Genomic DNA, 12,500 nt, shown 5'->3' with positions numbered 1-12,500 from the left:
AAAAATACATTACAGCATACTACAAAAGTGTACAAAATAAAAATAAAATAAATAAAATAACTGAAAAAAATACATTACAGCATACTACAAAAGTGTACAAAATAAAAATAAAAAAATGAAATAAATAAAATAACTGAAAAGAATACATTACAGCATACTTCAGAATTGTACAAAATAAAAATAAAATAAATAAAATAACTGAAAAAAATACATTACAGCATACTACAAAATTGTACAAAATAAAAATAAAATAAATAAAATAAATAAAATAACTGAAAAAAATACATTACAGCATACTACAAAATTGTACAAAATAAAAAAAATAAAATAAAATAAATAAAATAACTGAAAAAAATACATTACAGCATACTACAAAACTGTACAAAATAAAAATAAAAAAATAAAATAAATAAAATAACTGAAAAAAATACATTACAGCATACTTCAAAATTGTACAAAATAAAAATAAAAAAAATAAAATAAATAAAATAACTGAAAAAAATACATTACAGCATACTACAAAATTGTACAAAATAAAAATAAAAAAATAAAATAAATAAAATAACTGAAAAAATACATTACAGCATACTTCAAAATTGTACAAAATAAAATAAAAAAAAATAAAATAAATAAAATAACTGAAAAAAATACATTACAGCATACTACAAAATTGTACAAAATAAAAATAAAAAAATAAAATAAATAAAATAACTGAAAAAATACATTACAGCATACTACAAAATTGTACAAAATAAAAATAAAATAAATAAAATAACTGAAAAAAATACATTACAGCATACTACAAAACTGTACAAAATAAAAATAAAAAAATAAAATAAATAAAATAACTGAAAAAAAACCATTACAACGATGACAGGATGCTACAAGACGGTACAAAATACTGCACAATGTTACCCTGTAAAATTCTACAAAATACTTCAAAACATGCATTAGAGCATGCAGCAAACCAAAAGATGTGATCTGAAGCTGTACAGCTGCCATGGAGTTTTGTGTTTGGTGAAATAGTCCAATAGAGTAAGAGAAAAGAACGACTGGAACTGCTGTTGATTTAATAAATGGATCTGTTTAAAACAGTTCCCTCCAATACAGTTCAGGAGCTTTACTGTTGATATGATTCGATATTTCTGATTTGGAATGTAGTTATGTCTGGTATCTTGAATGTGTGTGAACTCTGACACAGCTTCAGAAGCCTGAATGAAATTGTCACTCCGGATGCGTGACTCGGCTTTGAACAGGAAAACGTAAAGAGACTTTCTCAGGCTGTCGGGTGTTTATCCTTTGCCTCCTCCTTCCTTCTCTATGCGAGAACATCCAGGGTGTGTTTTTGGCAGTCAGGACGATCTCCAAGTAAATTCTCTTTTTCTTTCTCTATCACTCTGTTTTTCTTTCTTTCAATCCCTGCTCAACGTCCTATTTGTTTATTTTGTCCTCTATGGAGCGGCTCATTTGCATATTTATAGAGAAATGTACAGTACTGCAGAATAAAACAAAAGGAATTCGACTCTCTCTATCTCTCTCTCTCTCTCTCTCTCTCTCTCTCTCGTTCCCTCTTTCCTGATTATTTGGCATGCAAAGCTTCTCCTCATCACCCAGAGACATGTTTCATCATCTCTCACTGTGATTACTGTTTTGTTTATCGAGTCACAAGCAGAGCCAGAGATAGCAACAGTGAAGAGGAATCTCTCTCTCTCTCTCTCTCTCTCTCTCTCTCTCTCTCTCTCTCTGCCCCGCAGCCCAATCACACATTCATTTGCGGCGTGATTCGAATCAAAAAGGAAACGATGACCCTTCTCAGTCTCTCGTGGCTGCAGAAGGACATATTTAGTTCATCCAGGGCTGCGTTTCTCAGCTCTTCAGAACGTCGCTTCAGATCTGAAGCTGCACAGGCACAGGGCCTCGCCTTCTGAAGGGCTCCCAGGGGCCAGCTGGAGCAGAAACGATACGCAGAAGAGAAGCGATTTCTCTGTTTCTCTAGAAATTGCTGTGGAAGTGCAATAAGAGCTTGGCAGGAGGCTTAGCGCGGGTCGATTAGGGCCGTTCGGGCTCGGGCTGCTGCAGATGAAAAAGGAAGTGGCTTTCTGTACCAGGCCTAATCACTCCCATCGATCCGGCAGCCGCGACGGCCCAAAGAGCAGAAAGCGAGATTAATTTACCTGTCTTCCACCTTCCTATTTCTTTCCCTCTCCAGCTCTGCCTTGTTTCTTCCGCCTCGTTCGTTCTTTCGCACTTGTTCTCCTCGCGCTGTCTCTTGACCTCGTTCTCTCTCTCTCTCTCTCTCTGTGTGAATCACGCTGAAAAGTCTGGATCATTAAATCTTTTCCTTCTACAGAAGAAACCTTTTTCTTTTGCCTTTGACTCCACTGACTTTCACTTTTCTCAACTCAGGAATACAGGCTATCGAGCTTCTTCTTGCCATACTCATAAATGGTTTGTTTTGTTTTCTTCGCAGAGTGGCGTCAGGGCAGAGGGGTCCGGATCATCCTGCAGGACGAGGACATGACCACCAAGATCGAGAGTGACTGGAAGAGGCTCAACATGCTGTCTCATTACCAGGTACGACCCTGAATACGCTGACATGGAGCTCATGAAATTCTCGAAGCGGTGATGATTTTTCTATGGGATCAGTGTTGAGATGCTTTTCTTCTCAACACTGATGTAAGGAGTGTTTATTAAGTTACTGTAACTAATCACTTTGACCTTTATCTACATGATCGTATGCGTTATGCCGCTGTCACATCATCGGCTGATTGATTAACTGCATGCATGGGGTTTGCTTTTAACTATAATATTATAAATACAAATAAGTTTCAAGATATCATGTGGAATAAGCAAAATAAGGACAGCAGCAGTCATTAATATCAGAGTCTCATATCAGAATCTCTCTCTCTCTCTCTCTCTCTCTCTCTATCTCTCTCTATCTCTCGTTCTCCCCCTCAAACCTCTCTCATTCTTTCTCTCTATCTTTTCACTCTCTCTCTTTCTCTTGTTCTCTTGTTCATTCTACCCCCCCCCCTCCTTCTCTCTCTCTCTCTCTCTCTTTCTTTCTCTCTATATTTTTCTTTCGTTAACAGCCTGACAATTGCTGGCAGCCTCCTGGCTGTTGATTACAAAGGAGTGGAAAATATATACTTCATAGTGACTACAATTGCGCATAACAGTGACAACGCAATCATGTTTCCACTTATGAAATCAACGAGAATGACATGTATGGGAAGTGTGTGTGTGTGTGTGGTTTCTGTTTAAAGGCCCATGCTCTGATATCAATGCAGTATTATTTCTCGGTAGATGAAGGCAGCTGATATTAACAGTTTATACCAGAGCGCTGTTGAATTCTGGATTCTGATTGATTGATCCAATTCTGGATTTTGATTGGTCAGAAGGTATTGAATCATTAATGTGTGAATAATGAAGCTCTGACAGTCTTGCAGCTGCAAATGTGATCGTTTAACTGATGTTAAACATGTATGATGGACACTCATATTGTTGGAAGGAGTCTCCAGTGTCAGTGCTTTGGATCAGTCAGAGATAAATCTGTAAAGGCTTCAGGACAGAGATAAATAAGAGCCTGGTGAGGGAACTAATGTGCTTTGAGGATGTTTCCTGACATAAAATGCAACAACAAATGGATAAAAAATACCGTGTCGTTTGCTAGCATTGGGAAATCACTGAATGATCAGGTGTTAAGAGTCAATCCTCATCATGCCACTGTATTGTTGATTATTTTATCAGCGTACCCTCATGCATATTATTCCATCCTTCCATTCATTTGCATCAAATTAGTGGATGAATGTAAGAATAAAAGCTTTGAGGATGTAGAGCAGCATCTAACAAGTTTCAGTTTTCTCTTTCCTTTTGGTACAAGGACACCGTGAATGCTGATAGCTTATCTTTTCCCCTTCTCTCTTTTTCTGTCGTTCCCGTATCATCACAGTCCATTATCACAGTGATGGATTTGATGCTTGCTTTCCTTCTCCGGTGCTTTTCTTCCGTAGACGTCGTTTGTCCAATTTAGGCGGCTGGAGAGATAAGACAAGGGAGCGAATCTGTTCATTTAACATTCATAGTGTTTCGATCGGATTTTTACCCTTAACAACCTTGACCCTGTTCACCTTGCCGACCTTGTAATGGACTAAACAGCCAAATCACTTCCTGGTCACTTCTGGATCAGACTCCAGAACACCTGAGTTTGATTGACAGGTCCTATGAATACTGCACAGGGGGGAATTGGGAGACATGGAAAGACAACATCCATGTCCTAAAGCGCCATCTGAAGTGCCAATCAGCTGCCTATCTCTCTCTCTCTCTCTCTCTCTCTCTCACACACACACACACACTGTTTATATTATATCATCGACACATCCTGTTTTTATCCATCTGTCTGGGGGACAGGTGACAGGCACATGCTTCATTACCGTGTAAATAATTTACTAGGCTAGCCTGACGCCCCTCAAATAAGCTTTCCAGAAGCAAGAGAGAGGGAAAGGAAAAGAGAGGGAGAGAGAGAGAGAGAGAGAGAGAGAGAGAGAGAGAGAAATAGAGGTCTGCGACGTTCTCAAATTAAATGTCACATGGGCGGCGTGTGGGTATGCGGGTGGCGGACTGGAGGCTGGATTAGGAGGTGATTGGAATCGGAGATGAGATAATGAAGACAGAAGTTAATTTATTTTCAGGTGAGGAGAGTGTTTTATCCTTCATACACACACACACACACACACACGCAATTGACTTCCAAAGACTTTTACTGCTGGCACAGCTCTCAAATTACACCTGCTACAACATCTACTACTCTTTCATTCAATCATTCTTCCCTCATTTCTCCGACAATACTTTACCGCTCTATCGCTACTACTACACTACTACTGCCTGCTAAATTATAAGCACTGGTTCATTCACTCATTTGTTCATTCATTCATTTATCCGGATTCTAATAGGATATGCTATAGTATAATCTGCTCTTTTATTCTTCTCCCCATGGACTCAATTAATTTCTATCTCATAAACTGCTCATTCATTCATTCATTCATTCATATGTATTTTACTTTCTACTCTCTACAAATTCTAATAAAGTACTACATTATAAGCCACTCATTAGTTCATTCATTCATTCATTCATTCATTCATTCATTCAGATGAACTCTATAAAACATACTACATAATAAACCACTACTCTTTTCATTCATTCATTCATTCATTCATTCATTCATTCATTCATATGAACTCTATAAAGTATAATGCATAATAAACCACTACTCTTTTCATTCATTCATTCATTCAGATGAACTCTATAAAACATACTACATAATAAACCACTACTCTTTTCATTCATTGATTCATTCATTCATATGAACTCTATAAAGTATAATGCATAATAAACCTCTACTCTTTTTATTCATTCATTCATTCATTTAGATAAACCCTATAAAGCATACTACATTATAAACCATTGTTCCATTTTTATTAATTCATTCATTCATTCAGATGAACTCTATAAAGCATACTAAATCATAAACCACTATTCTATTTTCATTCATTCATTCATTCATTCATTCATTCATTTATTCATTCAGATGAACTCTATAAAGCATACTACATCATAAACCACTATTCCATTTTCATTCATTCATTCATTCATTCATTCATTCATTCATTCATTTATTCATTCAGATGAACTCTATAAAGCATACTACATCATAAACCACTATTCCATTTTCATTCATTCATTCATTCATTCATTCCTTCATTCATTCATTCATTCATTCATTTATTCATTCAGATGAACTCTATAAAGCATACTACATCATAAACCACTATTCCATTTTCATTCATTCATTCATTCATTCATTCATTCATTCATTCATTCATTCATTCATTCATTCATATGAACTCTATAAAGTATAATGCATAATAAACCACTACTCTTTTTATTCATTCATTCATTCATTCATTCATTCAGATGAACTCTATAAAGCATACTACATCATAAACCACTATTCCATTGTCATTCATTCATTCATTCATTCATTCATTCATTCATTCATATGAACTCTATAAAGTATAATGCATAATAAACCACTACTCTTTTCATTCATTCATTCATTCATTCATTCATTCATTCATTCAGATGAACTCTATAAAGTATAATGCATAATAAACCACTACTCTTTTTATTCATTCATTCATTCATTCATTCAGATGAACTCTATAAAGCATACTACATCATAAACCACTATTCCATTTTCATTCATTCATTCATTCATTCATTCATTCATTCATTCATTCATTCATATGAACTCTATAAAGTATAATGCATAATAAACCACTACTCTTTTTATTCATTCATTCATTCATTCATTCATTCATTCATTCATTCATTCATTCATTCATTCATTCGTTCATTCATTCAGATGAACTCTATAAAGCATACTACATCATAAACCACTATTCCATTGTCATTCATTCATTTATTCAGTCAGTCCACAGTGATTGTTTTCAAAGCTTGCACGACATTCTACGATATCATCCTCTCATTCATTCATTCATTCATTCATTCATTCATTCATTCATTCATTCATTCACTCATTTACTTTCACCCTTTTCCATATGGACTCAGATACTACGTTATACACGGCTCTGCAGCTTCCCTCAGCATGAATCCTCTTCTCTTTTTCCCCCTATGAATAGGAATAAGAATAGCAGGGTGCCTTCAGCTCTAATTCTGTCTCTCACCAGTCAGACACATCCTGCCCCGTCCAAGGCGCTGACATTAATTCTTTGATTTCCTGTCGGGAAACATCTCACTGTGTTATATAAGCTCTTGCTGACATTTTCTATATCTGAGCAGTCTGAATGCTATCAGCAATCGAGAATCTCACCAAAGTGCCAGTTCACGCACTCAGACTCACTCAATGTGCGATGCTGAGAAGAAGAAAAAAGAAAAAAAAAGAAAGACTTCACTTTCCCTGATGATTTTCATAATAGCATAAGATGAACATACTGATGAACTTAATGCCTGTAATTGCTTCACTATTATCAAGAGAAGTGGTTTTTCCATTCCCATCATGCTCTCCGTGTGGTCAGATCCGCTCTCCTTTCTCTCCGGACACATCTCTTATATTTCACATTATCTGTGTAATGAACAGCGGTTAGAACTCTCTGGTTAGATTCCGGGTAGATAAAATAATGCGGTAATTGTCTCCCCAGCCCAGCGCTCATGTATTCACCGGCGGTTCAGAGACGATCACCTTAATTAACCCTGTAAGTGCGTCAGATGCCGGGTTGCCAGATTGTGCTGATGCAGGAAAAACTCAGCGGAATGGAAAATCCCCTGACTGGGTGCTGATTGAACTCATTTGTCTGGTTGGTCAGGGCTGTTTCATAAAGCTGCGTTGCCTGAGTGGATCTCAGAAACATGCGTTATTGAGTCGGGAGCAGGAGAGTTTATATTTCCACAAAGGCAATTTCATATCCTAAAAATAAAAACATCATAGGTTTAATAATGTAGATATATATATATAGAATAAAATATTTTGTGATGTATAAAATAAAATTCAAAAAATTTAAGTTACCTAGTTATATTATATTATATTATAGTATAATATAGTATAGTATAGTATAGTATAGTATAGTATAGTATAGTATAGTATAGTATAGTATAGTATAATCACAGCTTTGTGTCTATCGTTTCTATATTATCGGCTCATTCAGCAGATGCTCCACATAATCTAAGAATAACAATAATAATAAACAGATTATAAAACCCTGTGATTGTTGATGTAGTGAAGTTTTCTGTAACGGGGTTTGATGGAATTGATGTTACACTGGAAGGAGTCTCCAGTGCCAGTTATTTGTAAGTTCAGTCAGCGGTGATAGCATAAGCGATAACAGGAACATCTTTTGTTGTTACGTATTAAATTGCTGTAGAATAAAAGCAATAGAACACAAAGGGTCATGCTCTCATGGGAATATAATGAACTTCAGAGTCAATAGCATGTCTCTAGCATGTGCATGTGATTAAATAGTATATTTGCTCATAATGTAATAAGCAATAAATATCTTTCTCTTCTGCAGGTGTCTGATAATGCCCTGGTGGCCCTCGTACCAAAGCAGGTGACCGCCTACAACTCTGTCAACAACTCCACCGTCTCCAGGACATCCGCTAGCAAATACGGTAGGCATCATGCTTCTGATTTGTCCCAGAGTTATTTCTGTGTCTGACAGAGCATGCATGTTTCTGACAATGTGAGGATTTCTTTTTAAAAAAGGAACAATTTCATAGAAAGGCGAGAGCAGCCTGAGTGAAATGAGAAGCGTCTCTCATCAATAGCTAGCTAGACTAGCAAGAACCTGAGAGAGCTTTACACGAAGAGAGTCGCCGTCACACAAAAGCGGACGAGGGGGGGGAAATGAGTCTCTTTGCACTTGACTTCCATCCTGAGACGTAGCCGTCCGACTCGTATCGCCCAGTGTGCTATTGGATCCGATAAAGTAGAAGATCAAAGGCCCGGGGCAGCGCGAGCACTCTCCAACACACATCAAATAGAGCATTAACAACGTCTCATCTCCATAGTCTTTCACCTCGGCTCTAAATTAGCCCTAAATGAAGGGAGAGAGGCTGCGTGTGTGGCAGAGACGTCCCGGGAGGTGAGAAGGGAAAGTGAGGGAGTGTGATGCCGCACATCTTTATAGTACCTTTTTCGAATTAATTTCAAAAGACAGGGAGCCTTTTTTTCAAATGAGCTGAACTGGAGATGCTCTTTGAACTAACGGAGGACAAAAGACACAAAACCAAGGAAAAAAAGACATGAGTTCATTATGCTGCCTTCTTCTCAGCATCCAAACTCCAGCATGCATTTTACCGGCAAGCGTCTGAAGGCTGGCGTGTAGAGCGCTCTTGTTTGGGGGATTTATAGGTGCATGCAGCTGCATTACCATGTTGCATTCTGGGTAAATTGTTAATACCCTTATCAGTAAACTCTAATAAAGCCTGATATAGCTTAAAGCAGGGAAATTTTACCGATTAAAACTAAAGGAGTATTCTGTGGTATACTATACCCTACAGGGACATCTTAATTCTATGTATTAAAATTACAGAGCTACACTATCATACTATTTTATGTTAAAACATTTAATACTATACTATAGTGTACTACACCATGCTATGCTACACTGCACTATACTATAACATACCATATTATACACAGAGGCTGCAGGTTCTATTCTAAGCTATACTGCACTGTACTGTACTATACCATATCATACTGAACTACTGTACTTTACTATACAGATGGTGTTCGGGTAATTAAAAGCCTATACTATATTATAGCATGCTAATGTTCCATGCTATACTATACTACATTATATTAGGGTTAGTATACTACGTTATTCTATATATGGGGTATGTGGGTTATTGTATACCATACTACACTCTACCATGCTATACTATACTATACTATACTATACTATACTATACTATACTATACTATACTATACTATACTATACTATACTATACTATATAGTGCTATGCTGTACTATACTTTACTGTTCTGTACAGCGTAGCACTATATAGTATAGTATATTTTACTGTACTACACTATATTATACTATATAGTACTACGCTGTACTGTAGTATGTTGTACTGTAGTATGTTGTATATGTTGTACTATAAGATATTATACTATGTGGTTTCAACACTGTACTTCACTGTACTGTATTATACCATGCCTACTATATTATATTATACTGTACTATAGTAGACCAGACAGGACTATATTATACTATCTGGTGCTCTGCTGTACTGCACTGCACTGTACTTTACTGAACTGTATGTTATTCTTTACCTTACCTACTATAATATACTATACTATACAGTGCTACACTGTACTTTGCTTTACTGTACAACTATGCTATGCTATTCTATACCATACCTATTATACTTTACTATACTGCTAGGCTGTACTGTACTTTACTGTACTACACTATATTATACTATATGGTACTATGTTATACTGTAGGATATTGTACTATACTATACTATACTATACTATACTATACTATACTATACTATACTATACGGTGCTACTTTGTAGTGTACTGCACTGTACTTTACTGTATTGTACTATATTATTTTTAGCACACCTCCAGTAATATACTGAACTTTTCTATACTGTACAGAACTGTACATGCTATACCTACTATATTATACTATATGGTACTATGTTGTACTTTACTATAATGTGTTTTCTACCATATTGTATCATACTATGCTATTCTTTACCATTCCTACTATACTAAACTGTAGTATACTATATGGTGCTACACTGTTCTGCACTGTACTGTACTATACTATACTGTGCTATATTATACTATACTCTACTATTCTATATCATGCCATACCAAATCTTAGTCCAGTCCCTTCATTTCTAATTAACAATATATCATTTCTGCCAAATGAATATTTTCAGATCCTCTGTTCTTAGCGTTAGCAAACTGTGAGAATGGAAGCACGAGTGAGGGTATCAATAATTTACCCACAGTGCAACACTGTTACTCAACTACCCACACAATGCATCCAACAAATACTCAAACCCGCTCCGCTGAAGACGTCTCCTCACGCCAGACCTCAGCCGTCAGACGCTCGATAACGTCCTGGGTTTAAAAACACTATAGAACTGATGGAATTTATGGCCATTTTTTAAAATCCTGTTACAAAAAATGTCAGCATTAACCCTTCGTTTTAACTACATACACATCTCCTTTTTTTTCCCGCGTGTCCTGATTGTCCTTCGCCTTTCTTTTCTTTCCTTTTTCGCCTTCTTTGTCTTTTCCCTCCACTGGTCAGGAACAGTTTTGCTGTCTCTCAGCAGAATCGTTCTTTCTCTTGAGAAATTGATTTCTGCTGCATCTAACATGGTGAAAGTGCCGTGTTTGTGTGTCTATGTGTGTGTGTGTGTGTGTGCTTTTTTTTTCTTTACCAGATCAAGCGTTTTTGCTGATCAGTTCTTTTCACGCTGCGTAAACATTCCCCAAGCTCCCTGCCTTTTCTTTTGTTTAAATGTCATGCTCACCCCTGCCGCTGGTGGAGCCATAAAAATTTCATCTGCCTCGACACCTGTTCGCTCGGCCGTCGGCCAGGGCCGAGCAGAGGAGACGTGATGAAAAATTAAGTAGCCATACATCCTAAAACATTCATATCCAATCTTCGACCCTGGGGTTCGCTCGGATTCGAACCACCGAGCACCCTGGTTTAAAAAGAAAAAAAAAAAGAAAACAGACCCTCTCTTTCTCACCACCTGGGATTTTCTCTTTTTTTCCAGAAAACATGATCAAATACACAGGCAGCCCAGACAGCCTGCGCTCTCGTACACCTATGATCACACCTGACCTGGAGAGCGGAGTGAAAGTTTGGCACCTGGTGAAGAACCACGAGCACGGAGACCAGAAGGAGGGTGACCGTGGCAGCAAGATGGTCTCTGAGATTTACCTGACCAGACTGCTGGCTACTAAGGTGAGTTTTTCTAACGATCAATTAAATGCACTTGTTTAACACTCCATATTTTCTCCCGTCTTCACTGATCATTTCAAATCGGCGAGGGATAAATCGGATCGCGGAGAAACGTCCAGCGTTTAGTGTTTGGGATCAAACACTAGCGGCTCCCATTTTACTATTTTTAGTTGAACAGTCACAATTAACTGCAACACATTAGCGTGAAATGATACGATACACCGTGCTTCTGTCGAAGCAGAGACATTGATCTAACTACAAATGAGCTCGCAGACCTGTTGATGATCCTCAAAATATCAATAGAAGGTTTTTGTCTCATCCATATCACATTTTTATGCGACTTCTCTGGAATCGAATACAATACCACCACCAGTGGATGTGAGAATAATGAGCAGAACAGAGAGGTGAGGCTGGGGCTGATTTCTTTCAAGCCCAGACTGTAGATTTACACAGCCAGTCAAAGTACAGCTATTATAGAAAGTCATTACATACTGTATGTTTCTTTACTGGTAGCAGTTTCAAGGCAGAATACAATCGTGTGTGAACGAACAGGAAAACCGGATCCGGAACAGGAAACAGGAAAAAAATGGCACCAAAACCCAATACAGTGAGAATTTGTATCAGAGAAAGACACAGAACCAGGAAGTCAACCAGAAACCAGGCATTTCAAAATAAAAGTCCTTAGCACAAAGGATTTATGTCATAGCAACACGCAACACTAAGCCTTTAGATTTAATCTCTGTTCAGTGCTGATATTTTTGACTGGTCTTTCTGGTGACTGAGCAAGCCCATGAGCTGGATTATTTACTCTACTCAGGGGTTATTTATTTTTTTACCAACAAAATACCCTTGATAGCGAAACTATAAATACTCCAAAGGTCAGACAGGGCAATGATGTTTGGGGTTTTTTTTTTAATCTGAATGAAAGCGATACAGAATTTCTGTTGCTATTTGAAGGAAACTCTCCAACTCTCTAAG

At 37.1% G+C, this 12,500-nt stretch overlaps 1 protein-coding gene across 1 annotated transcript in view; it reads left to right on the top strand.

The window, feature by feature from the left end:
- Window positions 1-12,500, top strand: part of plxna4 (plexin A4) — a 318,824-nt gene that overhangs the window by 286,859 nt on the left and 19,465 nt on the right. The window contains exons 26-28 of the mRNA XM_058416905.1: window positions 2,471-2,574; window positions 8,089-8,188; window positions 11,335-11,525. Coding sequence (XP_058272888.1) covers window positions 2,471-2,574; window positions 8,089-8,188; window positions 11,335-11,525 — 395 coding nt within the window. The remainder of the gene's footprint in view (window positions 1-2,470; window positions 2,575-8,088; window positions 8,189-11,334; window positions 11,526-12,500) is intronic.

Source organism: Hemibagrus wyckioides, linkage group LG19 (genome assembly GCF_019097595.1).
Source record: "Hemibagrus wyckioides isolate EC202008001 linkage group LG19, SWU_Hwy_1.0, whole genome shotgun sequence".
NCBI classification, from domain to species: domain Eukaryota; kingdom Metazoa; phylum Chordata; class Actinopteri; order Siluriformes; family Bagridae; genus Hemibagrus; species Hemibagrus wyckioides.
This window is presented reverse-complemented; position numbering and strand designations above follow the sequence as displayed.